Here is a 24,107-nt window from a genome sequence, read left to right as displayed (position 1 = left end):
CACCCTGTTTCCTCCGGGTGCAGTCTCTGCTGAGTGGTTTGCTAATCTGGGCTCCCGGAGGCTGTTTCTCTCCTCTGTCCAACTCTCAGCTACCAGGGCTAGTTCTGTCTTGAATCCAAAGTCAGCTTTCTTCTCCACTGCCGGAGGTCATGCTCCTTGAAGTTGTTTCCTGCCTCGGATAACGCTTCTCTGGATCTGGATCTTTTTAGAGAGAGTGTTTCTCTGCTCCCTGCCTCAGACTGCTTTCTATGCTCTCTTTGGGCTACCTGCAGAGGATGGGATGTCTCCTGTTAGGAGAGCAACTCTCCTGGCCAGTGGGGAGGAAAGAGAGAAAATATCCTCCCCAATATAGCCTTTCACTTAGGAGTCACACTCCACAGAGTTGCTCCCAGCCTCAGATCCCTCCTACTATTCAACTGTCTCCTGGCCTTGGCAAGCTTAACTTTTTTTGTTTTGTCTTGTGATGCAATCAGGGTTAAGTGACTTGCCCAGGGTCACAAAGCTAGTGTCAAGTGTTTGAGGTCAGATTTGAACTCAGGTCCTCTTGACTCCAGGGCTGGTGTTCTTTCCACTGTGCCACCTAGCTGCCCCACAAGCTTAACCTTTTAAAGGCCTCCACGAGTGTGTCCAGTCTTCATCCTGTTCTTCCAATTCAATCAGAGAACTCTTTCATCCTTTGTGAAGGGACGAGGACAAGGAACAGACATATCTTTGTACTTTGTTAGCATACTAATACCTGGTCACCTCTGTTATCTTCTCCTTTCTAAGATTCTAATAGCCAGATCATTGAGCCTGGAGTCAGGAAGACCTGAGTTCAAATTCAGCCTCAGATCCTTATTAGCTGCGTGATGCTGGACAAGTCACTTAATTTCTATCTGCCTCGGTTTCCTCAATTGCAAAATGGAGATAATAACAGTATCTACCTCTCAGGGTTATTGTGAGGATCAAACAAAATAATATTTGGAAACTGCTTTGTACAACACCCGGCACATAGTAGGTGCCACATAAATGCCAGCTACTTTCATTATTTGGGCAGCTAGGTAGTGCAATGGATAGAGTGCTGGGCCAGCAGTAAAGAAGACTCATCTTCCTGAGTTCAAATCCAGCCTCAGACACTTACTAGCTGTGTGACCTTGGGCAAGTCACTTAACCTTGTTTGCCTCAGTTTGCTTATTTGTAAAATGAGCTGGAGAAGAAAATGGCAAACCATTCTAGTATCTTTGCCAAGAAAACCCCAAATGGGGCCATGAAGACATTACTGAAACTACTGAACAACAACAATATTATTATCGTTATTATATTTTATATATATAAATACATGTGTATTTATACAAATATTATATATGGTGTATAAATATGTATTAGGAGGGACATTCCTGAGCCATTAAATTATAGAATCATAGATCCAGAACTGGAGAGAAACTCTGATGCCATGTAATCCAACCTCCTCATTTTATAGATGAGGAAACTGAGTTTTAGGGAAGTTAAGTGACCTGCCCAAGGTCACACAGCAAGTGACAGAATTGGGATTCAAACTTGAATTCTCATTCCAAATCCAGTGTTATTTCTTGGAAACACACAAAAATATCACAAATTATTAGCAGCACAGCAATCCTGACCAAAGTAATCAACATTTAGTGACCTTTAAAAACTCTTGTTGAACTTGGTTTTAAAATGTTTTCTTATCTTAGAACCTTGTAATGACAGTCTTTCTTGGCTATGACACTCAAGACAGTTCAACAATGAATATTGTCATTTTACAGCAGAGGTGGTTAGGTCTTTAAGTGAAAATTTGCCTGTGTGGAAGCTGAAACTTTGCTTTCAAAATAGAACTTAAAAGATAGCTCGGTGGTTCAATGGTTAGAGCACTGAGCCTATAGTCAGGAAGATCTGAGTTCAAATTTGGCTTCAGACAAGTGTCTGAGCCCAGAGAGAGTCAAAAGAGCAGTCTAAAGCATGGACCAGAGAAACACACTCTTCAAATAGCTCCAGATCCAGATTAGTTGTGTGATCCTGCTGGGCAAGTCACTTTAACCTCTGTCTGCCTCCATTTCCCCAACTGTAAAATGGGGATATTACCTACTTGCCGTGGTTGTTGTGAGGATCAAATGAGATAATATCTGTAAAGTACTTAGTAGAGCGCCTGGCAAATGGTAGGCCCTTAATAAATGTTTCCTTCCTTCCTTCCTTCCTTATTCTTCTGTCTGTAAAGATTATCTAGAAGTGACAAGATGTTTAAAAAAAAGTCAAGAAATTAATTATTATAGTAATCTCTGGGAAATTTTAATAATCTCTATAGGGATTTTCTGCCCCCAAATCAACTGGTTTTAATTCAAGATTTATACCACTTTAGCAGAAATTATACATCTTTAGATGTCTATCAGCTCAAATTATACCTCTGAGTTTCACTTTTTTCACAAGTAGCATATAGATTCCAGGTATTTAAAAATAAGTCTTCTACTAACCCGAAATTGTTCTAGTTTACTTGAATCATTAGGATTTAGAGAATCATTAGGGATTTAGAGATTACTGTCTTATGTGCTCTTGGAATTTGGGGAGGGTTCAGGAAGAAAGTCAGGGTACGTGATTTCATCAGTGTGGAAACATCTTTCACATAGGCAGATCACTGACTCCTCCATAACTTATAGCCTTAGAAAATTGCCCGAACATTGAAAGATTAAGTGACTTGTCCAGAGTCACACAACAAGAATGGTTCAGAGGGCTTGGTGGGAAATCTGTGGATGACCCTTTCTTGGCTTTACCTCTCCTTGGAAGTTATGCATGGTATTTATTTTAGCCAGTTTTTTTCCATATTCAAATGTTAGTTCAGAATTCAGGGTCTGAACTCTGGATCAGCTGCACTTCTGCCAGGTGATTTGCAAGGGTCCACTGCATGCTCTCAGACACAGCCCTTTGCCCAATGGTGGCCATCCATTGAGTCATCAGGGTTGGCCCACTCTCAGATCATCCAGCATCTGAGTATACTATTTCATAGAAAGAGCCATAAAACATAGTAGCACAGAAACAGCCTTCTTTTCATGCGCAATTACTAAATCACTGCTTAGTTACTGAATGCTGTAAGAAACTCCCGTCACTAGGAGACCAATTCAGAGAAGGTTCTCCACAAGGGAGGTGAATATTGGCCAGACCTGGATACAGAGGTCTTTGTAAATGAAGGTAAAGGCAGATGCTATGAATGGTCACACCATAAAGCTAGACGCTACAGGAGACAGACAGAGCTCTTCAGTCATCATTCATGATAACCACTCACATTTCTATAGCACTTAAGGTTTCTGAAGCCCTTTACATCCATTGTCTCATTTGAGCCTTACTGTGAAATAAGTGCTATGATTATCCCCATTTTGCTGATGAGGAAACTGAGGATCAGAAAAGTTCAGCGACTTGCTTAAAGTCACACAGCTAATGTCTGAGATGGAATTTGGACTCAGGGCTTCCTGACTTCCAAGTCCACTCTGTCACCTAGCTGCCTCTCTTCATTGACCACCATAGGCAGAAATAGAGTTAGCACAAGTAGTTTCTGTACTGCAAAGAGGAATCAACAAAGTAAGAAGTTTCCTCTCCTTTGAGAATCTGTTTTACTTTGGAACTTACAAATACCCATGGACCTTTATGAGCTTTGTGTTGGAGGGCTTCAAATGCGAACCAAAGCCACGAGCTAACGCTGAAATATCTAGACAAGGGCAGAATGGTTCGGTGGAGAGAGGTCTGTTCACCCTGCTTTCAGGGTCAGCTGTGAGCAACAGAGACAAGAAATTGGGCTGTTTTCCAGCAGTCTATGGTGTTCTGCTTCAGAAAATGCTTTGGGTCTTCTCCAAACAAAGGCATCAACAGCTTGGCCAGTTGGTAACAAGGTGCATTTGATAGACTATTAATATCATTACCAAATTATAAATATGTCACAGAAATAAGCCGAGATGAGACTTTAGGGTTGATCGAGGCCAACCCCGTTATTTTACAGATGAGAAACCAAGACTCAGGGAGATTAAGTTTTTACTATTTACTATTAGTATCATTACCAGATCATAAACTGTGTCACAAAAATAGACCTGGAAGAGACTTTAAAGGTCATGAAATCTAATTCCATCATTTTGCAGATGAGGAAACCAAGGCTTGAGGAGATTAAGTCAAGCTGACAAGCATTTATAAAGGACCTATTATGTGCCAGGGACTGTGGTAAGGGTTGGGGATACAAAGAAATTCGGAGGGCTGTTCCTACCCTCAAGAGCTCACATTCTAATGGAGGTGACAACCTGCATATAATTAGTTATGTACACAATATCTGTATGTGGAAAGTAATTGCAAAGAGGAAAGTATGAGCAGCTTGGGGGAAGGGCCATTTGCAGATATGGTATCGTGTGGGCTGAGACTTGAAAAAATGCAGGGATTCTTAGAGGTAGAGGTCAGAAGGGAGAACATTCCAGGCTTGGGGGCATTCCAGACAGTACAGCAGCACAAAGATGGGTGATGGCGTGTTGTATTTAAGAAATGGCAAGTTTACGGATCACAGAGTATCTGGAGAAGAGTGAAGTGTAAGAAAATTAATGGCCAGGATTTACGGACTTAAGACACCCTAGGCAGAGAGTTTACGAACACTTGATAGAGATAAACACCCACACTCCCAGCTCAAGTCACACAGTGACTGTGTATGATTCCAGTGATTCCAGTGCATATTTATGCCCTGATGAGATCTTGACTTTAGCTTCTTTTTTTAATAGTATTTTATTTTTTTCAATTACATGTGAAGAAAATTTTCAACATTCACCTTTAAGATGTTGAGTTCCAAACTTCTTTCTCCCTCCCTCTCTCTCCTCCCCCTGCCCCAAGATGGCAAACAATCTGATAAAGGTTACACATGTATAATCATATTAAACATATTTACACACTGTAGTTTCTGAAAACTGCCCCAAATTGTCTCCTGGTCACCCTTATAATTACTTGCCTGGATGCCCAAACAGAACATCTTTAAATAATATTATTTAAATTTATTTTATCATTAGTCTAGTATATGCAACATAGCCCAGTGAGAAAGCTAAGTTAAAGGGAAAAAAATACCACCTTTCTGTGGGCCAGAAATTGCCTTTAGGATTTATCTATAGGTAGCCAAAACTGCTTTAAATATATTCAAATCAAGTCATGGCCTTTTAAGACTCATTTTCCTTCTTAAAATCTGTTGACAGGGTTTGGCAGCGGTATGGTCTATCTCCCTGCGGTAGTCATGGTGGGACAGTATTTTCAGAAGAGAAGAGCCCTAGCTCAGGGGCTTAGTACAACCGGGACAGGATTCGGTACCTTCCTCATGACCGTCCTACTAAAATATCTCTGCTCAGAATATGGATGGCGAAGCGCAATGTTCATCCAAGGGGCCGTCTCCTTGAACCTCTGCGTTTGCGGAGCACTCATGAGACCTCTCGCTCCCAGTGAGACCCAAAGCAAGAAAATCCTTAAGAGCAAAGGTGGGGAGAGGGATCTCAAACTCCCTCTGTCCCATTCAACGGAGTCCATAAAATCGAATGGGCACTTAAACAAAGCAGAAGAGAGAGAGGACGGGCCAGTGAAGGAGGAAATGCTCAGTAATACCCCAAGCCCGGAAAGCAAAGGCAAAGACAAAGTTCGACTTGGAAAGAATATGTACGTTCTCCGTGTTCTTAAGCTAGTGAGCCGATTTACCATTAGAATCCGGAAGGGCTTCTGGGACTGGTACTCCAGTTATTTTGGAGCTGCGTCCCTGTTTACAAATCGGATGTTCGTAGCCTTTATTTTCTGGGCTCTTTTTGCCTATAGCAGCTTTGTCATTCCATTTATCCATCTCCCAGAAATAGTCAAGCTGTACAATCTGTCTGAACAAAACGATGTTTTCCCCTTGACCTCAATCATAGCAATAGTTCATATCTTTGGAAAAGTGATCCTTGGAATTGTGGCTGACCTGCCCTGCATCAGCGTTTGGAATGTCTTTCTGCTGGCCAACTTGAGTCTCGTCATCAGTATCCTTATTCTGCCATTGATGGACACCTATGCTAGCCTGGCAGCCATGTGTGCCCTGATAGGCTTTTCTAGTGGCTATTTCTCCCTCATGCCCGTGGTGACTGAAGATCTGGTGGGCATAGAAAACCTTGCAAATGCCTACGGCATCATCATTTGTGCCAATGGAATATCTGCCTTGCTGGGACCACCATTTGCAGGTAAAATGCTCGTGATCTTAATAATGTACCGGTCACACAAATGACCTCATCTATTCTTGGGTTAGTGATCACACAGCATTATGTCTATAACCTTTATATTTAGTTCACAGAAAGTAAGAAAGAGGCAGCTACGGTTCAGGGACTCTTAAGCAGTTTTTGTTTCATGGTCCCCCATGGGCAGTCAGTCTAATGAAGCCTATGGACAGATCCCTTCTTAGAAACGTTTTCAAATGCGTAAAATAAAGTAAAATACCTAGGATTGCAAAGGAAACCAACTATATTGAAATAATTATTTCTAAAAATTTTAGGTTCAAGGACCCCAGGTTAAAACTGTCTGGTCATCATCAACACAGCTAAGACGATTTATGTAGCACTTACTGTGTGCTAGACACTGTGTTAAGCACTTTACAATTATGGCAATAGATAGAGCACTAGACCCAGAGTCCAGAAGACCTGGATTTGAATTCTCCCTCCTTCTTAACTTGCTGTGTAACCCTGGGCAAGACACTTCACATTTCTAGGCTCCAGTTTTTCCATCCGTAAAATGAGGGGGTTGCATTTAATGACCTCCAAGGTCCCCTCTAACTCTAAATTGATATTAGGAGATTTAAAAAATTAACTGCCTTGTATAGTCTTTTTTTTTTTAAATCAAGAAATGAAATATGAAATAAGATTTTATATATTCATGCTGCCTCTTTTCTTCGCATTCCTGCTGTGTTTTCTTGTCCCTTGATATTTAGTAAGTTACCAGGGTCTTCCTTCAGGTAGGATTTAGGTACTATTTGTTTTTAGGCTATAAGGTCTCTCATATCCCTGGGACAGCCTTTTCAGAGTTTCTATGATGGTGATGTGGGGCAGCCAGGTGGCACAGTGGATAGAGTGCTAGGCCTGCAGTCAGGAAAACTCATCTTCCTGAGTTCAAATCTGGCATCAGACATTTACTGTTGGGGTGACCCTGGGCAAGTCACTTAATCCTGTTTGCCTCAGTTTCCTCCTCTGGAAAATGAGCTAGAGAAGGAAATGGAAAACCACTCCAGTATCTTTGCCAAGAAGACCCCAAATGTGATCATGGAGAGTCAGACATGACTAAAGTAACTCAACAACAACAAAAAGGATGTTGATAAAAAGACCTTAGAAAGCATTGATGCCTTGTAGCTGGAGCAGTGAGCAGGAGTCTTGGCTTAGGCTTACAGTGGTAGGGCTGTTGATCCAGATTGTCAGGTATTAAGCACTATGGGCAGCTTAGGCCATCTGATTTGGTCACCAGATGTCAGGCTACCAAGGGAGGGTGAAGAAGCCCAGTCTTTAGGTAAAGAAAAGTGTTCACAGTTCAATGTCAAGGTGACCTCAGCAGACCTTCCTGGAACCTGGTCACAGAAAACAGGAAACAGTCACGGCTGAAGACTTTTGCTGTCCTTTAAACTAGAAGCCAAACCTATTTGCTCAGCCTCACCTTCTGTGCCCAGAACTTGGAACTTAAAATGCCCGTGGTGTTTGCTTGTTTAATGAGGCTCCTTCACTAAGCATCTTCTCCACATAGATGGGGAATGGAAGTATGCCAGAAGACTAGGTATTGAGTCTGTGGTTTCCTTGACATTGGGAGGATTAGGCAAGACACCTTCTCCTCCATAGGGACCCTAACACCATCCTTCTTCTCATTTCTCCAGTAGTGGAATCCTCAATCAGGTCCTGGGGTTAATCAGGCCTTGTAAGGTGTAAAGCTTAAGTCATCCAGGGTATATTCCCAACCCTCCAACAGACCTTAGGCTTAAAACCCTTCCAGTCAACCAGGTGTGTTAGTACATGTGGGAATCCCTGGCTTTCTGGACTTAGAATTATGTGTGGTTATCCATGGTAAATGAGATGAACTTTATTTTTAAAAAATGTTTTGATGACTGTACTTCATTATGTTTAGTTTCCTTTGTAAGCCTATATAACTTTATTTATTTAAAAACACTATAGTTCTGGGTCTCCCTTTGAAAGTAGAGAATGGAGTTGTGAGAGTTTGGAGTCCATAGTCGTAGATTTGGGATGCAGAAGAAGGAGAAGCGTTAATTACATTGGTTTTAATGAACAATCTCAAAGAACAAAGAGTTTGCTAATATTTTTAAGTCACTCTGATCGTGGATGGCAGGTAGACAAACACACTTGATCACACACTTGAACTAACCACCGTCTTTGTAGGCCACTTCTGCTTGAGTTAGAAGTTGACTTGGAGAATGGGACTTGGTCAGTGGTGAGATGGCCCATACTGGGACTCAGAGGTAGACAGACCCACGAGAGCAGGATAGCAGGTCAGAACAGGGAACAGCAGCAGGTAATGTGGACAGTCAGGTGGTTGGTTCCAAGGGAGATCTGGCAGATTTCCGGCAGGTATAGACTGCATGACAACATGTGGGTCTGGCAGCAGGCGTTTGGCAGAAGTATGAGTACCTGCCTAAATAGCTCTGACCTAGGAAGTTTGACAGTGGGCTCAAGGTAGGTGGGCAGAACTTACCCTTGAGGCAATAGGCAATAGATGGAGTTCTAGGTAGGTATCTGGTAGGCATCAGAGAGATCTAACAGTAAGAAGAGGGGCTAGTGCTAGTTATGTGCAGTTTTCTATCTCCTGTCTCCGTTCGCCTTTGATCTGTCTTTAGTCACTTAGTTAATTAGCACTTATTAAGTGTCCATTATATACCAGGCATTGTGCTAGGCATTGGCTATACAAACACAAAAATGAAACAATCTGTCCTCTTAGGGAGCTTGTGCTCTAGTGAAAGAAAAAACATGTGTATATGGACAGCACAAACATATGGATGGATGGATAGATAGATAGATAGATAGATAGATAGATAGATAGATAGATAGATATACATACATACACACACACACACACATATATACACATGTGTGTATATGTATATATACATATATACATGACAAATATATATTATGTATAATTAAATTATTATATAAATAGCTATCCACACACACACACACACACACACACACACACACAAATAGGGCAGTTAGATGGAACAGTGGATAGAGCCTTGGGCTTGGAGTCAGGACTCATCTTTCTGAGTTCAAATCTGGCCTTAGACACCAGCTGGGTGACCCTGGGCAAGTCACTTGACCCTGTTTGCCTCAGTTTCTTCATCTGTAAAACGAGCTGGAGAAGGAAATGGAAAACCACTCCAGTATCTTTGCCAAGAAAACCGCAAATGGGGTCATGAAGAGTCGGACGTGGCTGAAACATCTGAATGACAAAGATAACACAAATACAAAATAAATGCAGAATAGTTAGAGAGGGAGGGCCCTGGCAATTGGAATCAGAAAATGTTACATGTAGAAAGTGGTGTTTAAGCTGTGTCTTGAAGATAGATAAGGATTCTGTGGGGCAGAAATGAGGAGGGGGTATGTTCCTGCATGGGAGCAGCCAGTGCAAAAGTGTGAAGATGACAGAAGGAATATCCTCCAGGAAGAACAGAGAGGATGACAGTTTGGCTGGATTGTAGAGTGTAGGAAGGGAAGTAATATATGATGAGGCTGGAATAATAAATTGGGAGCAGGTTGTAAAGGTCTTTAAAAGCCAGAGGAGTTTATCTGACCCTGTAAGCAATGGGGAACCACTGGAGTTGATCAAGCTAGATCTGCAAAGAGTCCTTTTGTCCGCTGTGGGTAGGATGCATTGGAGCGGGGAAAGGCTTGAGGCGGGGAGACCAATCAGAAGGCTGTTGCACTAATTTAGGCAAGAGGTGATGAGGGCCCCAACTGAAGGTGGTGGTTGTGGGACTAAAGAAAAGGGGGCAGATGCAAAAATTATAGGAGGTAGAAATGGCAAGATTTGGCATCTGATTAATAACACTGAGGTTAAGCACCTGGAAGATGAAGAAGACTGATCCTAGGACAGAAATAGGGAAGTTTAGAAGAGGAGTAGGTTTGAAGGGAATGATAACGTTTCCCCTTTTGGATGTGATGAGTTTGAAATGTCTCTGGGACATTCAGTTTGAACCATCCTATAAGGTAGCGGATGATTTGGCACTGAAATTAAGAGGAGAGACTGAGCTCTAAATAGCTCTGTGAGTCATCTGCAATGGAATGATAATTCAGCCAATGGGAGCAAAAGACGTTACCAAGAGGAGAAGAGGACCTAGGACAGAATCTTGGGGAACACCCGCAGTGAAGGGACTGCTGTTGTTCAACCTATATCTCAATGCCTACTATTGTTATTCTAATTGTTGTTTTCATTCAAAAACTGTCCCCACCTCCCCTGGTCCCAACTTGACTGTGAACTGAATATTTGTGAGTGGTTCCCATTATTTTGTATTCGTGTTATATTCGTCATTCAGTTGTTTCAGCTATGTCCGACTCTTCATGACCCCATTTGGGGTTTTCTTGGAAAAGATACTGGAGTGGTTTTCCATTTCCTTCTCCAGCTCATTTTACAGATGAAGAAACTGAGGCAAACAGGGTTAAGTGACTTGCCCAGGGTCACTCAGCTGATGTCTAAGGCCATATTTGAACTCAGAAAGATGAATCCTGATTCCAAGGCCAAGGCTCCATCCACTGTTCCACCTAACTGCCCTATTTGTATGTATGTTCCACCTACTGTGGATGATGAGCCAGGAAAGAAGACAAAGAAGGGATAGTCAGATGAGTGGGAGGAGAACCAGGAAAGAGTAATTGGAGGTAAACCCAGAGAGGAGAAGGGAGAGGGGAAGGTCACTGGTATCCAGTGCATCAGAGAGGTTGAGAAGGATGAGGACTGAGAAGAGAAGACCAGGTTTGGTAATTAAGAGATCACTGGCAACTTTGGAGACAGTTGTTCCAGTCGAGTGATAAGATCAGAAGCCAGATTGTGAAGAGTTGAAGAGTAGGTGAGAGGAGAGGAAGTGAAGGCAAGAGTGAGAATAACTTTCTGGCTGATAAGGCCAGAGATATAGGACAAGAAGAAGGAAGGTTGGGATTCTAAGAGGGAAAGGCAGAGGTGGAAGAGTATTCCAGACTTGGGGCTCAGTAAGGGCAGAGGCACAGAGACGATGCATCACTACGTGTGTACAGAGATGTTGGGTGAACCTCAGCAGCCTCGTGGAAGGCTCCATGCTGCCATAGTTGGCCTGTCAGGGAAATCGTCGGCGTAAAGAATTGTGGAATGAACCATTGGTCATACTGGGCAAACCCAAGAACCTCTTGATGTACTTGCGACTATGGAACTGCAGGATGTCGCTGACCTTCCAGGGCACCCTCTGCTGAGTGCCTGATTTGGGAATTCCGTTTGTTGGAGGTTGATGGCACAGTGTCGTAGCTTAGTACCATCCTGGGTTGTTGGCTATATCTTTGTTGGTCTTAATTATAAACTCTACAGACATGGTAGTTGTATTGTTTAGAATGAGAACAGACAAGTTTTAGACCCCCATATTGTTCCCTGAGCAAGCGAGCCTTTAAATCCCTATTGGCTATGGCCCCCAGCTTACTCACTGTGGCCTCTAATGGTCAGGGAAATACCACTGCTGTTGTTCAACACTATATCTTGATGCCTACTATTGGTATTCTAACTGTGGTTTTCATTCAAAACCTGTCCCCACCTCCCCTGGTCCCAACTTGACTATGAACTGGATATTTGTGAGTGGTTCCCATTAGGCAGACCTATTTTTCCCTATCTTAGATTTGAGGATGGAATAACAAATGAATGAACGAGAGTGAGAGATGGGCAGATTGTCCCTTTGGTAAGCATACTCACTCAACAATTTGTGAGTTGTAAGTTCTTTAGGCTCTATAGACAACTGGGAGATTTTTTGTCATCATATAGTACCAGTCCCTTAATCACACATGACCCAAAACAGGCTCCCTGACAAGTTTCCATGGGTTTGCTTGGACTGGAAATAGACAGGAAATGTTTGGGCACGCTCAAGGACAGGGCCATCATAGGCCAGTCCCCCTGTGCTCAAGTGAATGAATGAGGCATTGATTAAACACTTACTTTGTGCTAAGCACATAGTTCCATGGGCTGAGAATTTAAATACATAAGCGAACACAGTGTCTGCCCTCGAGAAGCTTATATTCTAAAAGAGGATACAATACACATGAGGGAATGGTGGGTACAGTGAACATTTGGTGTGAAAAGTTTCAGGGATGGTGAGTAGAGTGATAAGGGAGCGGATTGACCCGTCCTTTCCAGTAGCAATGGAAGCATTGTTTTGATTATGGTTTTAGAGCTGGAAAAGGACATTGGGAGAGGAGCAGCTGGTGAGAATTTGGGAATTGGGTGAGGGGGAATATAAAATAAAGCATGACTGGAAGTGGTCTATATTGTAGACCCATGAAAAGAAAGGTCCATAGAGGTGATTGAGGAGAACTCATTTATTTTATAGTTAAGAAAATTAAGGCACAGGGAGGTGCAGTGATTTACCCAAGGCCATATAGTTAATTATTGGTATAGCTTAGATTTAATTCCAAAGTCAGCACTCTTTTCACCACACCCTGCTTATTACTACTTGCTCATTCCTGGTATATTAGCCTAGCTGCTTCCTTGCATATTCTATAACTGCCCTGACCTTGATGAAATTTATCTCTACCTGAATCTCTGGCTTCATTCACCTAGACTGTTAGCTATATGGTACCTGCCCTTGACTCTTGACTGGCCCCTAGTGAGTTCTTGTATATATATTGTGATTTTCATTCAAAACCTGTCCCCACCTCCCCTGGTCCCAGCTTGACTATGAACTGGATATTTGCGAGTGGTTCCCATTAAGCAGACCTATTTTTCCCTATCTTAGATTTGTGTTTAATCAATGCCTCATTCATTCACTTGAGCACAGGGGGACTGGCCTATGATGGCCCTGTCCTTGAGCGTGCCCAAACATTTCCTGTCTATTTCCAGTTCAAGCAACCCCTTGGAAACTTGTCAGGGAGCCTATTTTGGGTCATGTGTGATTAAGGGACTGGTACTATATGATGACAAAAAATCTCCCAGTTGTCTATAGAGCCTAAAGAACTTACAACTCACAGATTGTTGAGTTGTGGTTGTATATATATCTGTATATATTCATTTAGTCCTTCAAGTATGTTGTCTACAATTACTCAAAGCAAGCAACTAAGATATCATTCAAACTGATTATGACAAATTGGTCCAGGAAGCCCCAAAACATGTCATTTTTGTTAAAAGGTAGAGAAAGCATTGAACACGCCAGTGTACATTCAAAGTGCCCATATTGAATATAGAATGCCATCTTCCTTTCATCCCAACTCTATGGACAGATGATAGCTGTCAAGTTCTCACCCTCTAGAGACAACTAACAAGTTGGTAGAATAAACACCTGAACCTGGGGAGATGGGAACACAGTTTAGACCAAGAGGAAACAGAACACTTCGATGAGGTCAAGGCCAAAAAGAACCCACAAACTTGACTAGGCTAAAGAGCTAGCTACTAGGGGCCACTAGGTAGTGCAGTGAATAGGAAGTCTGGAGTCAGGAAGACTCATCTTTCTAAGTTCAATTCCAGTCTCAGTCACTTAGTAGCTTTGTGACCCTGGGCAAGTCACTTAACCCTGTTTACCTCAGTTTCCTCATCTGTAAAATAGCTAGAGAAGAAAATGAAAAACCATTCCAGTACCTTTGCCAAGAAAACCCCAAATAGGGTCACAAAGAGTCAGACATGACTGAAATGACTGGACTACAACAAAAGAGTTGTTTTCAGAGTTTCAGAGTCATAGAATGGAAGTCCAGAGAGGCACGTCCATAGCTGAGGAGAGAGCTTCGTAGAACAAGAAAGCACAATAACAGAGGAAGCATAACGCACCTTCAGATTACCTGCCAGCTCACCCAGTGTCAGATATGTTGGGCACCATTTTTCAGTTGGTTTAATTTTACTGTTTCACAGAAGCATAGTAGTTTAGAGATGAAAGGAACCTTAGTGGCATCTCGTAGAACCCATTCCTGAAAAGGAATCCTCGCTACAACATATCCTACAACATAGCCCCAAAGTAGCCATTAAATCTTCTTGAAGACCTCCAGTTAGGGGGAGGGGAGCACATTACCTATACAGGTAGCCTGTCCCATTCACAAATAGCTCTAATCATTGAGAAGTTTTCCTGATATCAAGCCTCAGTTTATCTATTTTTTTTTAATTACTTGTATCTATTGCTCCTGGCTGTACCCTCTGAACAAATAAAATGAGTTTCATCTCTCCTTTGGAGGGTAGGCAAGATGGCCTCCAAAGTCCCTTCCAGCTCTCAAACCCTGTGATCCTATGAAAGACAGTTTGTCTCCTTCGGAGTCTCTACCCAAGGCTTCTGTGAGCCACTCTGTAGTTGTGTCAGTACCTTGTAGTCCAAGATGCCATGCCCCTCAAAGGTCTAGTTTGGTGATGGTATGAAACATGTCTTAGATTATTAAAGATAAAGTCCTCAAGAGCCTTGGGCTTCGGCGTGGGCTTGGTGAGTGAATGCAACAGCCCCTTGGATGTCTTCCTGAGAGACTGGTGTAATGGTGTAACCATCTAAGCATGCAGGGACAAAGTGTCTGCTTCAGATGAGAAGGAAAGAATGTGGTGATTGCGGTAGTCTTCCTGCAAGGACAGATTGGTTTCCTTCTCTATGATGGCTCTGACCACTTCCTCTTATAACCCCCACTAATGACATTAGCCCATTCAGGAACTGAAGGGACAACCTGAGAGTCCTACAAACCGCCAGCTCATGCATGTTAGCTATTGAATGTGGAAAGCCATGTAAGAGAAAAGGGAGGAGCCCCCACCTTGATTTCATGGGTGACTGGGCTGCGAGATGATTGATCAGCCCTCAGTATCTTCAAGAAATATTGGCATGTTGGGATGAAAAGACTAAAAGAGTTTGGTATAGTGGAAATAAGGGAAGGGAACAAATATTTATCAAGCACCTACTGTGCATCAGGTACTGTGCAAAGGGCAAAGAGCCCAGGTTCTAGTTCCAACTCCATCACTAAACTGCTGAGTGACTTTAGGTAAGTCCCTTGATCTAGGTGACCTAATCTGTGAGATGAGAGCTTTGACATAAATGGTCTCCAAGATGCTTCTAGCTCTTAACATCCTGAGATTTTAGCTGGGATAATGGGGATGGGATTCCTACTGTCTGATTGATCTTTAAAGAGTCAATTTGGAAAATTATATGTGTTGTTGGAGGTCCCCATGTGAGTCTTCAGTCTCTCTGTCTCTGAATTCTACATACTAATCATTCCTTCAGGGCAGGTGTTCTGTAACAGTGATATACCATAGTTCGTTCAACCATTCCCTAATCATTGGGTACATAGTTGGTTTCCAGATTTTTCTTATAACAAATAATAATGCTGCCATGGACATTTTTGTACACATGGGTTTTTTTCTCACTGTAACTAAGTTCCCTGAGGGTGTATAGTCCCAGTAGTGGGCTCTCTGGATCAAAGAGCATAAACACTTTGATCATTTTCTTTGCACAATTTACAGCTTCATCTACAGTGAATTAGCACGCTTGTCTTTCCATATTAGGTTTTCCTATCTTTTGGCATCTTTGCTAGCTTGGTAGGTGTGAAATTATGTGTTCGTAGAATCATAGACTTAGAGTTAGGAGAGACCTCAGAGTTCATCTAGTCCAAATCTCCTGTATTACAGATGAAGAAACTGAGGCTGAAAGAGTTTACCCAACTTGTCTAAGGTCACTCAGGTAGTAAATCACAGACCTGGGGATTTGAATTCTGTCATTCTGACTCCACATCCAGTACTTTTTCCCCTGTCTGCCTGAGATGGCCTATCGGGGTTGTGTCAGCTTACATTTTCCCTATTATTTGTGATTTTGAACATCTTTTTTTAGATGACCAATAATTGTGTTTCTTCTTTTGAAAACTGTTCGTGTTGTTTGGCCACTTGTCTGTTAGCCCTCCACTCCCAGGGGCTCACCGTATTGATGCCAAACTTAGGGCAGACACCAGTGCCTCTTAATCTTACATATTCATATCAACCCCCTGTAAGTTTTAGATGTCAGACTTTTATCAGAGACATTCAATGCAAAGAATCCTCCTCCCAATCTGTATCTTTTCTTCTGATTCTAGTTGCATTGATTTTAATTTTTTTATGCTTTTTAAATTTGCAGGTAGCTTGAAGCTGGGAGGTATAGCTTCCACATCGGATGACAGAGTCAGGATACCTAAAAGATCCTGGAATATGGGGGCCAAGAGTCATAAACCGAAATTTCATAGTCATGAGTGTAAAGTCGTATACCTTAGGCTCAAGGTGACAACTCTGAATTTATGATCCTATGTGTTTGGGCTACAGTTCACCTAATGAAGAACTGGATGTTTTAGTGAAGTAGAAAACTGAATATGAGTCAGCGTTACGGCATGGCAGACTTTTAGCTAATGGAATCTTAAATTGCATTGAGAGGCACAATGTCCTTAACTAGGAAAGTGAGAGTCCCACTTTACTCTGTCCTAATTAGACCAAATCTGGAGTATTATATCCAGTTCCAGATGCTACATTTTAGGAAGGACATTGATACTTGAAGAGTGTCCCAGGGAAGACAACAAGATGGTGAAGAGTCTTGATATCATGCCAAATGAGGATCTGTTGAAGACGTTGCGTTGGTAGAAGAGAAGATTAAGGGGATGTGTTAATTATCTTCATGTATTTGAAAGATTGTCATATGGAGGAGGAACTAGACTTATTCTGTTTAGCCTCAGGGAGTAGAACTGAGAACTATGGGGAGAAGTTGCAAGAAGTCAGATTTAAGCATGATGTAGTGATGTAACTATCCAAATAATGGTTGTAATAAATTTAAGTTTGATGTAATGATTATACTATCCAAATAATCCTAATAATTAGACTATCTAAAACAGAATAAGCTGCCTAAGAAGATAGATGGGAGGTTGGATGAGTTATGGAGTATTACTGTAGTTAACTGTTCATAGGATATTCTGTAGAAGAGATGCTAGTGCAGGTGTGGATGGGAGGGACTGAGACTTTTTCTAACTCTTGAAAATCTATGATTTTGCCTGGCAAATAGTCGGAGCTTATTAAATGCTCATTGGCTCCCTGAATGATGAACACATCTCCTTGGCATTATCTAGTTGGACTTAATTGACTTAATTATAATCACTAGGGTTAGTGTTGTAGTGCACAGGGCTTCTCTGTTCATTGAAGGGAGTTTCCTCCACTACTTAATGCTGTAGTATAAATAAAAGATGTGAGGACCTTCATTGTTATGCCCTTCTTTCTGCCATCTTGACCAGATGGTCAGATGTAACGTTTTGTGATTTCACATAGTCTCCTTGTGGCTGGTCTGTGTTACAGTGGATTTTTTAAAATAAAATTTTAATTTATTATTATTTTTTGAGACTAGGTTTTCCTGTCTCACCGAGACTGGAAGGTCAAGAACTACTTATGGGCCTGACCCCTTTACTATGGTCATAGGAGTTTTGATCTGTTCCATTTCCAACCCTAGCTGATTTGCCCCTTCTAAGGCAACCTGATAGTCTCCCTCCCCACTCCCAGGGGCTCACCATATTGATGCCAAACCTAGCACAAATACCAGATAAGCATAGCTCGGAACTCTAGAGCTCAAGATCTACCAGCCTCAGCCTCCCTGGTGCCACCATACCCAGTGTATCATGACAGATTAAATAAGACAACCAATGAGCCAGTGAGCATGTAAGCAAAGGCTTCCACCCAGAAAACCAGGTAGCAGGGCAAGTGTTTTTACCCTGACGTTTACTAGTCTGAGGGTCTAATGTAGCATCCTGGAAACCTAGAGAATAGATCAGAGGTCCCTAGATCACAGAATGCTACAACTGGAAGACAAGCACCTTAAAGATCATCTATCGAATCAATACCACTCATTTTACCAATGAGGAAATTGACAGCTAGAGCGATGCTATAATGACATGCCAGCAGACACAGATAGTTGGTAGAAGGATTGAGCCTAGAACTCAGGTGTCCTTATTCCCTTACTGTTCAGCGTCCTTTCTATTATACCATGGGCTAGGAGAGGCTTCTGACAATAGTTGCATTTCACAGGGCTTCAGCTAACTTTTAAATTAGAGCAACTTAAGTCTACCTGCTCAGCTCCACCAGCCCTACTTAGTCCCTCTGGATTTAAAAAACTTCTAATAATCCCTAAAAAAAAAAAGATTTCTTCATTGTCAGTCTCTGTGTGGCAGAGGCATCTTCTAGAAATGGATAATTACTGTTTTTCAGTCATATCTGACTCTTCATGACCCCATTTGGGGTTTTCTTGGCAAAGATATTGGAGTGGTTTGCCATTTTCTTCTCCAGCTTGCTTTACAGATGAGAAAACTGAGGCAAACAGGGTTAAATTTGCCCAGGGTCACACAGCTAGTAAGTATATGTACACACACACCCCCCCCCCCGAGAAACACTAGCTAGATTGTAATCTCCTTGAGTGCAGGACTGCTTTATGCCTTTCCTTGTATCCCCAGCACCTGACCCATGGTAGGTACATAATAATGCTTAATGACTTACTGCTTCTTTCCAATTTTAGTGTCAAGACAACTTATAGGAATCAGAAATTCAGGAAAAGTAGGGAAGAAAAGTGAAGCCTGATGATCACAGTGCTACTGGAGTTGGTGGCATCTCTGGGCACTGTGCCAATGGGGGACAGAGATGAGGCAGGAGGACACACAGTTGCACCACGTGCTGGCTAGACACCTGAGTTCTAGACCCAATCCTTCTACCAACTATCTGTGTCTCCTGGCATGTCATTATAGCATCGCTCTAGCTGTCAATTTCCTCATTGGTAAAATGAGTGGGATTGATTGGATAGATGATCTTTAAGGTGCCCGTCTTCCAGTGGCCGTGCCACTCGCCTCAGCTTGCTAGAGAGAATAACAGCCACAGATGAACTGGGGAAAAAAATTAACTCAGGAAAATGAATTAATTTCTTTTTCTCCTCCAAAAGACTTGGACTGATAACAAATGCTCAGCTCCAGTGGTTTTATTAAGACTCAGGAAGAAAAATCACACAGCCTTGCTATGAAAACTTGAGAGCAAAACCATACTTCCAATTCCAAAAAAACCCCAGCAAACAAACAAAACCAAGCCCTGGCTACTGGTCTTAGCAGCACCATTTAGCTCTGGAAACTTTAGGGCCCAATTTGACTCTAGCATTTCCAGGCATTCTCATGTAGCCAGTCCAACAAAACACACTTGGTTCACTTCTTTCAACAATGCACGAAATAATGTAGATCTCAGAGGTCAAATTGAATTGGACAAGAGTCTACACATAAAAACTAAATACCAAATAGTATTTTTTTTTCAACTCTTAGACTATTTTTCAAGAAGACAATTGCCTTTGTTCACCAGGAAAACAAGTTCCCCTCCTTTTCATGGTGGTTTCACATGAAAAGAGGACACAATTAACATGGTGGGATGGGGTGAGGGTGGTGTTTATTTTGAAGATGTTCTGAACTCCTGATATGAGTCAGTTGGGTCCAGTGCAAGGAGTTACAGGGTTGAGATCATATCTCGGGAGAGCAGTGCTGGAAAGATTTGTTCAGGACATTGTTTCTTAGAAGCTTTGCCTGTGGAAGTGAGCCATTTCATCATGGACAAAAGGTCAAAAACTGCCCCTGAAATACCGTCCCTCCTGCCCTGTATTACCCAGTGTGCCAAGGACTAAACACAAAGGAGAGTGACTATAAAGGCAGAGTCTGAGGGCAGAGGTTAGGGTCCTAAGAGCTCTGGGAATAGACCTTTGGAATTACATTTTCCTTGAATTTAGGGTCTCCTCTGCAGATGAGTGATATTTGGCCTCTTGTGACTCAGTGGAATGACTGTTGGATATTTGAGACTTGAGTTTGTATTCTGTTTCAGATAATTATGTGACCCTCGGGAAGTCATTTGAAATCTTCCAGAGCGTCCCACTCCTCATCCATAAAATAGGGATAAGGATGTTTCCTAAGAGAGTATGTAGAGTAGATTCTATAGAAATGTGGATTGCTGTTTTTGTTGTATTGTATTTGTTTTTATTGTATTGTATTTGTCCCAAGACAAATGTATTTTGTTCATCAGGAAAATGACTTTCCCTCCTTTTTACAGTGGCTTCACATGAAAAGAGAATACAAATAACATAGTGAGGTGGGGGATGAGGGTTTATTTTGAAGATATTCTGAACATCTGATATGAGCCAGGTGGGAGGCAATCTCTGATGGAACTTTTCACAAGTGACAAAAGAAAGGATTTCACAAGAAATCTAAGTTATTTGATTAGAACAATTTATTATAACTATGGCACCGTAGCTGAAGTTTTAGAATAAATTTTTATGCATTTAGTCTTTATTTTATGCATTTTGTCTTCATTTTTATACAATTTCATCTTTTGAAACTGGAATAGGAAATTACATTTTAAAGTACTTAATTATAACCTCATCTCTCATTGAGGCAGCTAGCAGATAGATCTTCAGACTTGGAATCAGGAGTACCTAAGTTCAAATCCAGTCTCAGACACTTACTAGCCTTGCGAACTCAGGCAAGTCCTTTAACGTCTGTCTGCCTCAGTTTCTTCAAATGTAGCATGGGGATAATAACAGCACCAAATCAAAGGGTAATTCTGAGCATCAAATGAGATATATTTAATGTGCTATTATATAAATATATATTCTCTATCTTATATATATATAATATAATATATAAATGTATAATATAAATGTTAATTATTAAAGCATTTGTTGAAATGGAAGAACTTAATACTCAACATTTAAATGTTCAAATTCTTTTCATCAATAAAATAACTTGGATACAACTCAGTCCTGTGGTTCTAATTAAAGTCTGCCTGTGAACTTCTGTGATCTAAGGACAAAAGCCCAGGATCAACCCTTAGAATTAAAAGCAGAGATGAAAGAATGACAAACGATGGGAACGTTTATACAGTCCTGTTGGAACATTACCAAGTAAAATGATTTTGCCAGCTACTTCCAATGCTTACATAGCACTTTTTGCATTAAATGAAATAAACACATAAAGAGGGATGTCAGAAGCTCACAAAAGACTGCTCCGATTGGTTTTTGTCATGGTCTCTACACTGATTCTCCCCGCTTTCTTGTTCTTGCAGGTTGGATTTACGACATCACTCAAAAATATGATTTTTCCTTCTATATATGCGGCTTGCTTTACATGGTGGGAATGCTCTTTTTACTCATCCAGCCTTGTATCCGACTAAAGGAACAGCCAAGAAAAAAATACATAGAAGGCACGCATGTTTAGTGCCGCTTGAAATGGAGCTCTCGGCACCCCGTAGCTGGCCAAAAGAACAAAGGTATCTCATTTGGGATACTCCTCCGGCGGGCGCTGTTCTGACTGCCAGCTGGGTTTATGCAGATGACATGATACATCAAAAGGGCGCTATTCAAGAATTTCCAGAAACATTCTCATAAAAGCAAATACCTTGTGGCACATAGGGCCCTCAGAGCTCACTTGTTTAAAAAAGAGAGAAAAAGAAAGTTTAAAAAAAACCACTTCATTACAATCACTTCCTTTGTGAGCTGGGAAAAAAAAAAGGAAGAAAAATTTATCAGACTACTTACCATAAGCAGGCTGATAAATTGGTTTGTAAGCACAAGACTGCGGCTACATTTCTGAACCAACTCCTACCTGTAGAGCATTGCTAATGTATCAGTGTAAAATAAAACTGGCATATGCTTAAGATTCAAGTAGTTTTATACAACTTAAAAATGTTTCTATAATAAAGAAATGAATGCAATTTATATTTTTCTCATGAAATTCTGAAGATTATAATATTATCACTCACAAAAATGATCTTGATACATTTTCAGTAGTCATAGGCAACTAGTGAACCAAGGGCTATTGCATTTAGGCACTTTGATTCTGATAATGCCTGTCTCTGATTTAAGGGCAAAACTTTGGGTCAATAAAAACTGGGAGTGGGGGGGAGAGTGTGTGGGGCAGCCAGTGTCATGGTTTCCTTGTACATAAAATGTAGAATCCCTTATGACCGTCCCAAAAGGACTGCTGTGAAGATAAACTGTTAAGTCTTTGAAAAACTCCTTGTCAACACAGTATGGCAAAAATACTGACATGCAGTGATAAACTGATAAGTTATACATGTGTGCCCCTTTAAAACGGGCTAGCTCTTCATTCTGGTGATTCCCATTACCAAGCAGATAATCCATTTACTTGTATTCCCAACAGTTCTGTAAGTAGTTCTGTCGACAGGCTTCTGAACAAAGGAGCTGCTGTATATGACATTGGATTAGGCTCTTCCTGAATCATCAGACTGTAAAGCTACAAGGTACCTTGCCAGCCATCCAGCCCAGAAGCTTTAAACTGCCTTCTGTGAATCCCTGGTGTTGGTTGCACACAATATAAATAGAGGTACCATGGTAAATCTTGAATGCTGGTGATATTTTTCCCTTTAAAATACTCAATATGATACCATGTTTGTGTCCAAAATACTTACTATGTATGGCATTTGGGGTGTGAGAGGGTATGAAAATGGGATTAATTTCCTTTTTTGTCCTAAAATTTCCCTAAGCCCCTTTTATCCTAGAGCAGATTCCCCACCCCTATCCTGGAGATGATCTAAATGGCAACTGAGTTTTAAGATGAAGGCCAAAACACTAGACTATTAAGAGAAAATAAGTCCAAACTCAGATCCGCTCATTTGCCAATAGTTATATGTTTGGAAAAGACAGTTCCATCTCCTGCTTTTGGATGGTCTTTTATGGGTTCTGTCAATACATTTCAAGGCAAGTGTTCCATGATCAAAATTGTTTGGCAAACACTCATCTAATTCAACCCTCTTATTTGATAAGTGAGGAAACTGAAGTCCAGAGAGCATAGATAGATAGGTGACTTAATCAAAGCCACAAACCTAATTAAGAGCAAAACTGGGACTAGATGTGAGATATCCTGACTTCCACTCCACTGCCTGTTGTCCTATATACCACACTGCCCTCAAAAACCAATTTTTTTATAAGTCAAATCTTTGTCGGATTGCAGAATGCTCCAAAAAACATTTTGGAAATTTCTGGCTGCCTTAATTGTTTATGTATAGCTTAGAACTGTATAATATTTCTACTAAAATGTTTCCCATTACATAATTATTTCAGTTCCTCAAGGCCTGAGAACAGAGTGAAATGTGTCTAAGGTACCTAAATCTTGCTCATTCATGGTAATATAATACAGAAATAGCTTCGAGAATATATATACATATATGTGTGTATACACACATATAAATATATATTTATATGTGTATATATGTATATGCATATATATTTATGTGTGTATATGTATATATACATGTGTGTGTGTGTATCTCTGTGTGTGTATATTTAAATAACCAAACCTAATTTTAGCCAATAGCTTCAGTCTTCTCTTCTACCAAACCTTTCACTAGAACTGTTAACAGGTAATAAAGTGGACTTACTTCTCTCATTTCCATTTTTTCTTGCCCCTTTCTCTGGTAGAAAGGGTTGAACAGTGAAATGAACAGGAGAGAGACAAGTCAACAAAAAAGAGAAACCAAGGCACTTCACCTGCTAATAATCAAAAGTTGCCCAATCTATAGAAAATAGATTGCATGTCATGCTCTATTCAGTTCAATGCTTGTTATAGTTACGAGTTTTGTCACTGTTAAAAGCAAAGCGACTTAAATTTTAGAGCCTCTTCTGTATAGTTAATATAGAGTTAGGAATATAACCAATAGCATGGAAAAACTACTGTAATCATTTTAGGATATTACTTAAATTTTCTGGTGAAACCAAATAAATAAGGGATAATATTGCTGACTGTATCACTGGTGCTACAGTTAATGCATTCTGATGCGTCTATCATTGGCTTTGTATCACACAGAGGAAGTATAAAGTATACAAATTTTTTTCCCTAACTGCCTGTGCTTCATCTGCTTTGAAGGTCAGGTTGTTCAGGTCCAATGTGTTATAGTTGTTC

The 24,107-nt window shown here is 41.1% G+C and overlaps 1 protein-coding gene across 4 annotated transcripts in view; it reads left to right on the top strand.

Annotated features, from left to right (window-relative positions):
* Positions 1-23,408, top strand: part of SLC16A14 (solute carrier family 16 member 14) — an 80,226-nt gene extending 56,818 nt beyond the window's left edge. For 2 of the 4 annotated variants that reach the window (XM_027875670.1, XM_027875669.1), the window contains exons 4-5: positions 5,199-6,200; positions 21,253-23,408. In XM_027875670.1, the coding sequence (XP_027731471.1) occupies positions 5,199-6,200; positions 21,253-21,404 (1,154 nt within the window). In that variant the 3' untranslated portion in view covers positions 21,405-23,408. Of the gene's footprint in view, positions 1-5,198; positions 6,201-16,282; positions 17,390-21,252 lie in introns of those variants that run through there. The other 2 variants (XM_027875668.1, XM_027875667.1) reach the window with 1 other exon arrangement.
* Positions 23,409-24,107: the final 699 nt, after the last annotated feature.

The sequence above is a fragment of the Vombatus ursinus genome, unplaced genomic scaffold, assembly GCF_900497805.2.
Source record: "Vombatus ursinus unplaced genomic scaffold, bare-nosed wombat genome assembly UNPS02014810.1, whole genome shotgun sequence".
Classification (NCBI taxonomy): Eukaryota; Metazoa; Chordata; class Mammalia; order Diprotodontia; family Vombatidae; genus Vombatus; species Vombatus ursinus.
The sequence above is the reverse complement of the archived record's forward strand: the minus strand, read 5'-3'. Positions and strand labels throughout refer to the sequence as shown.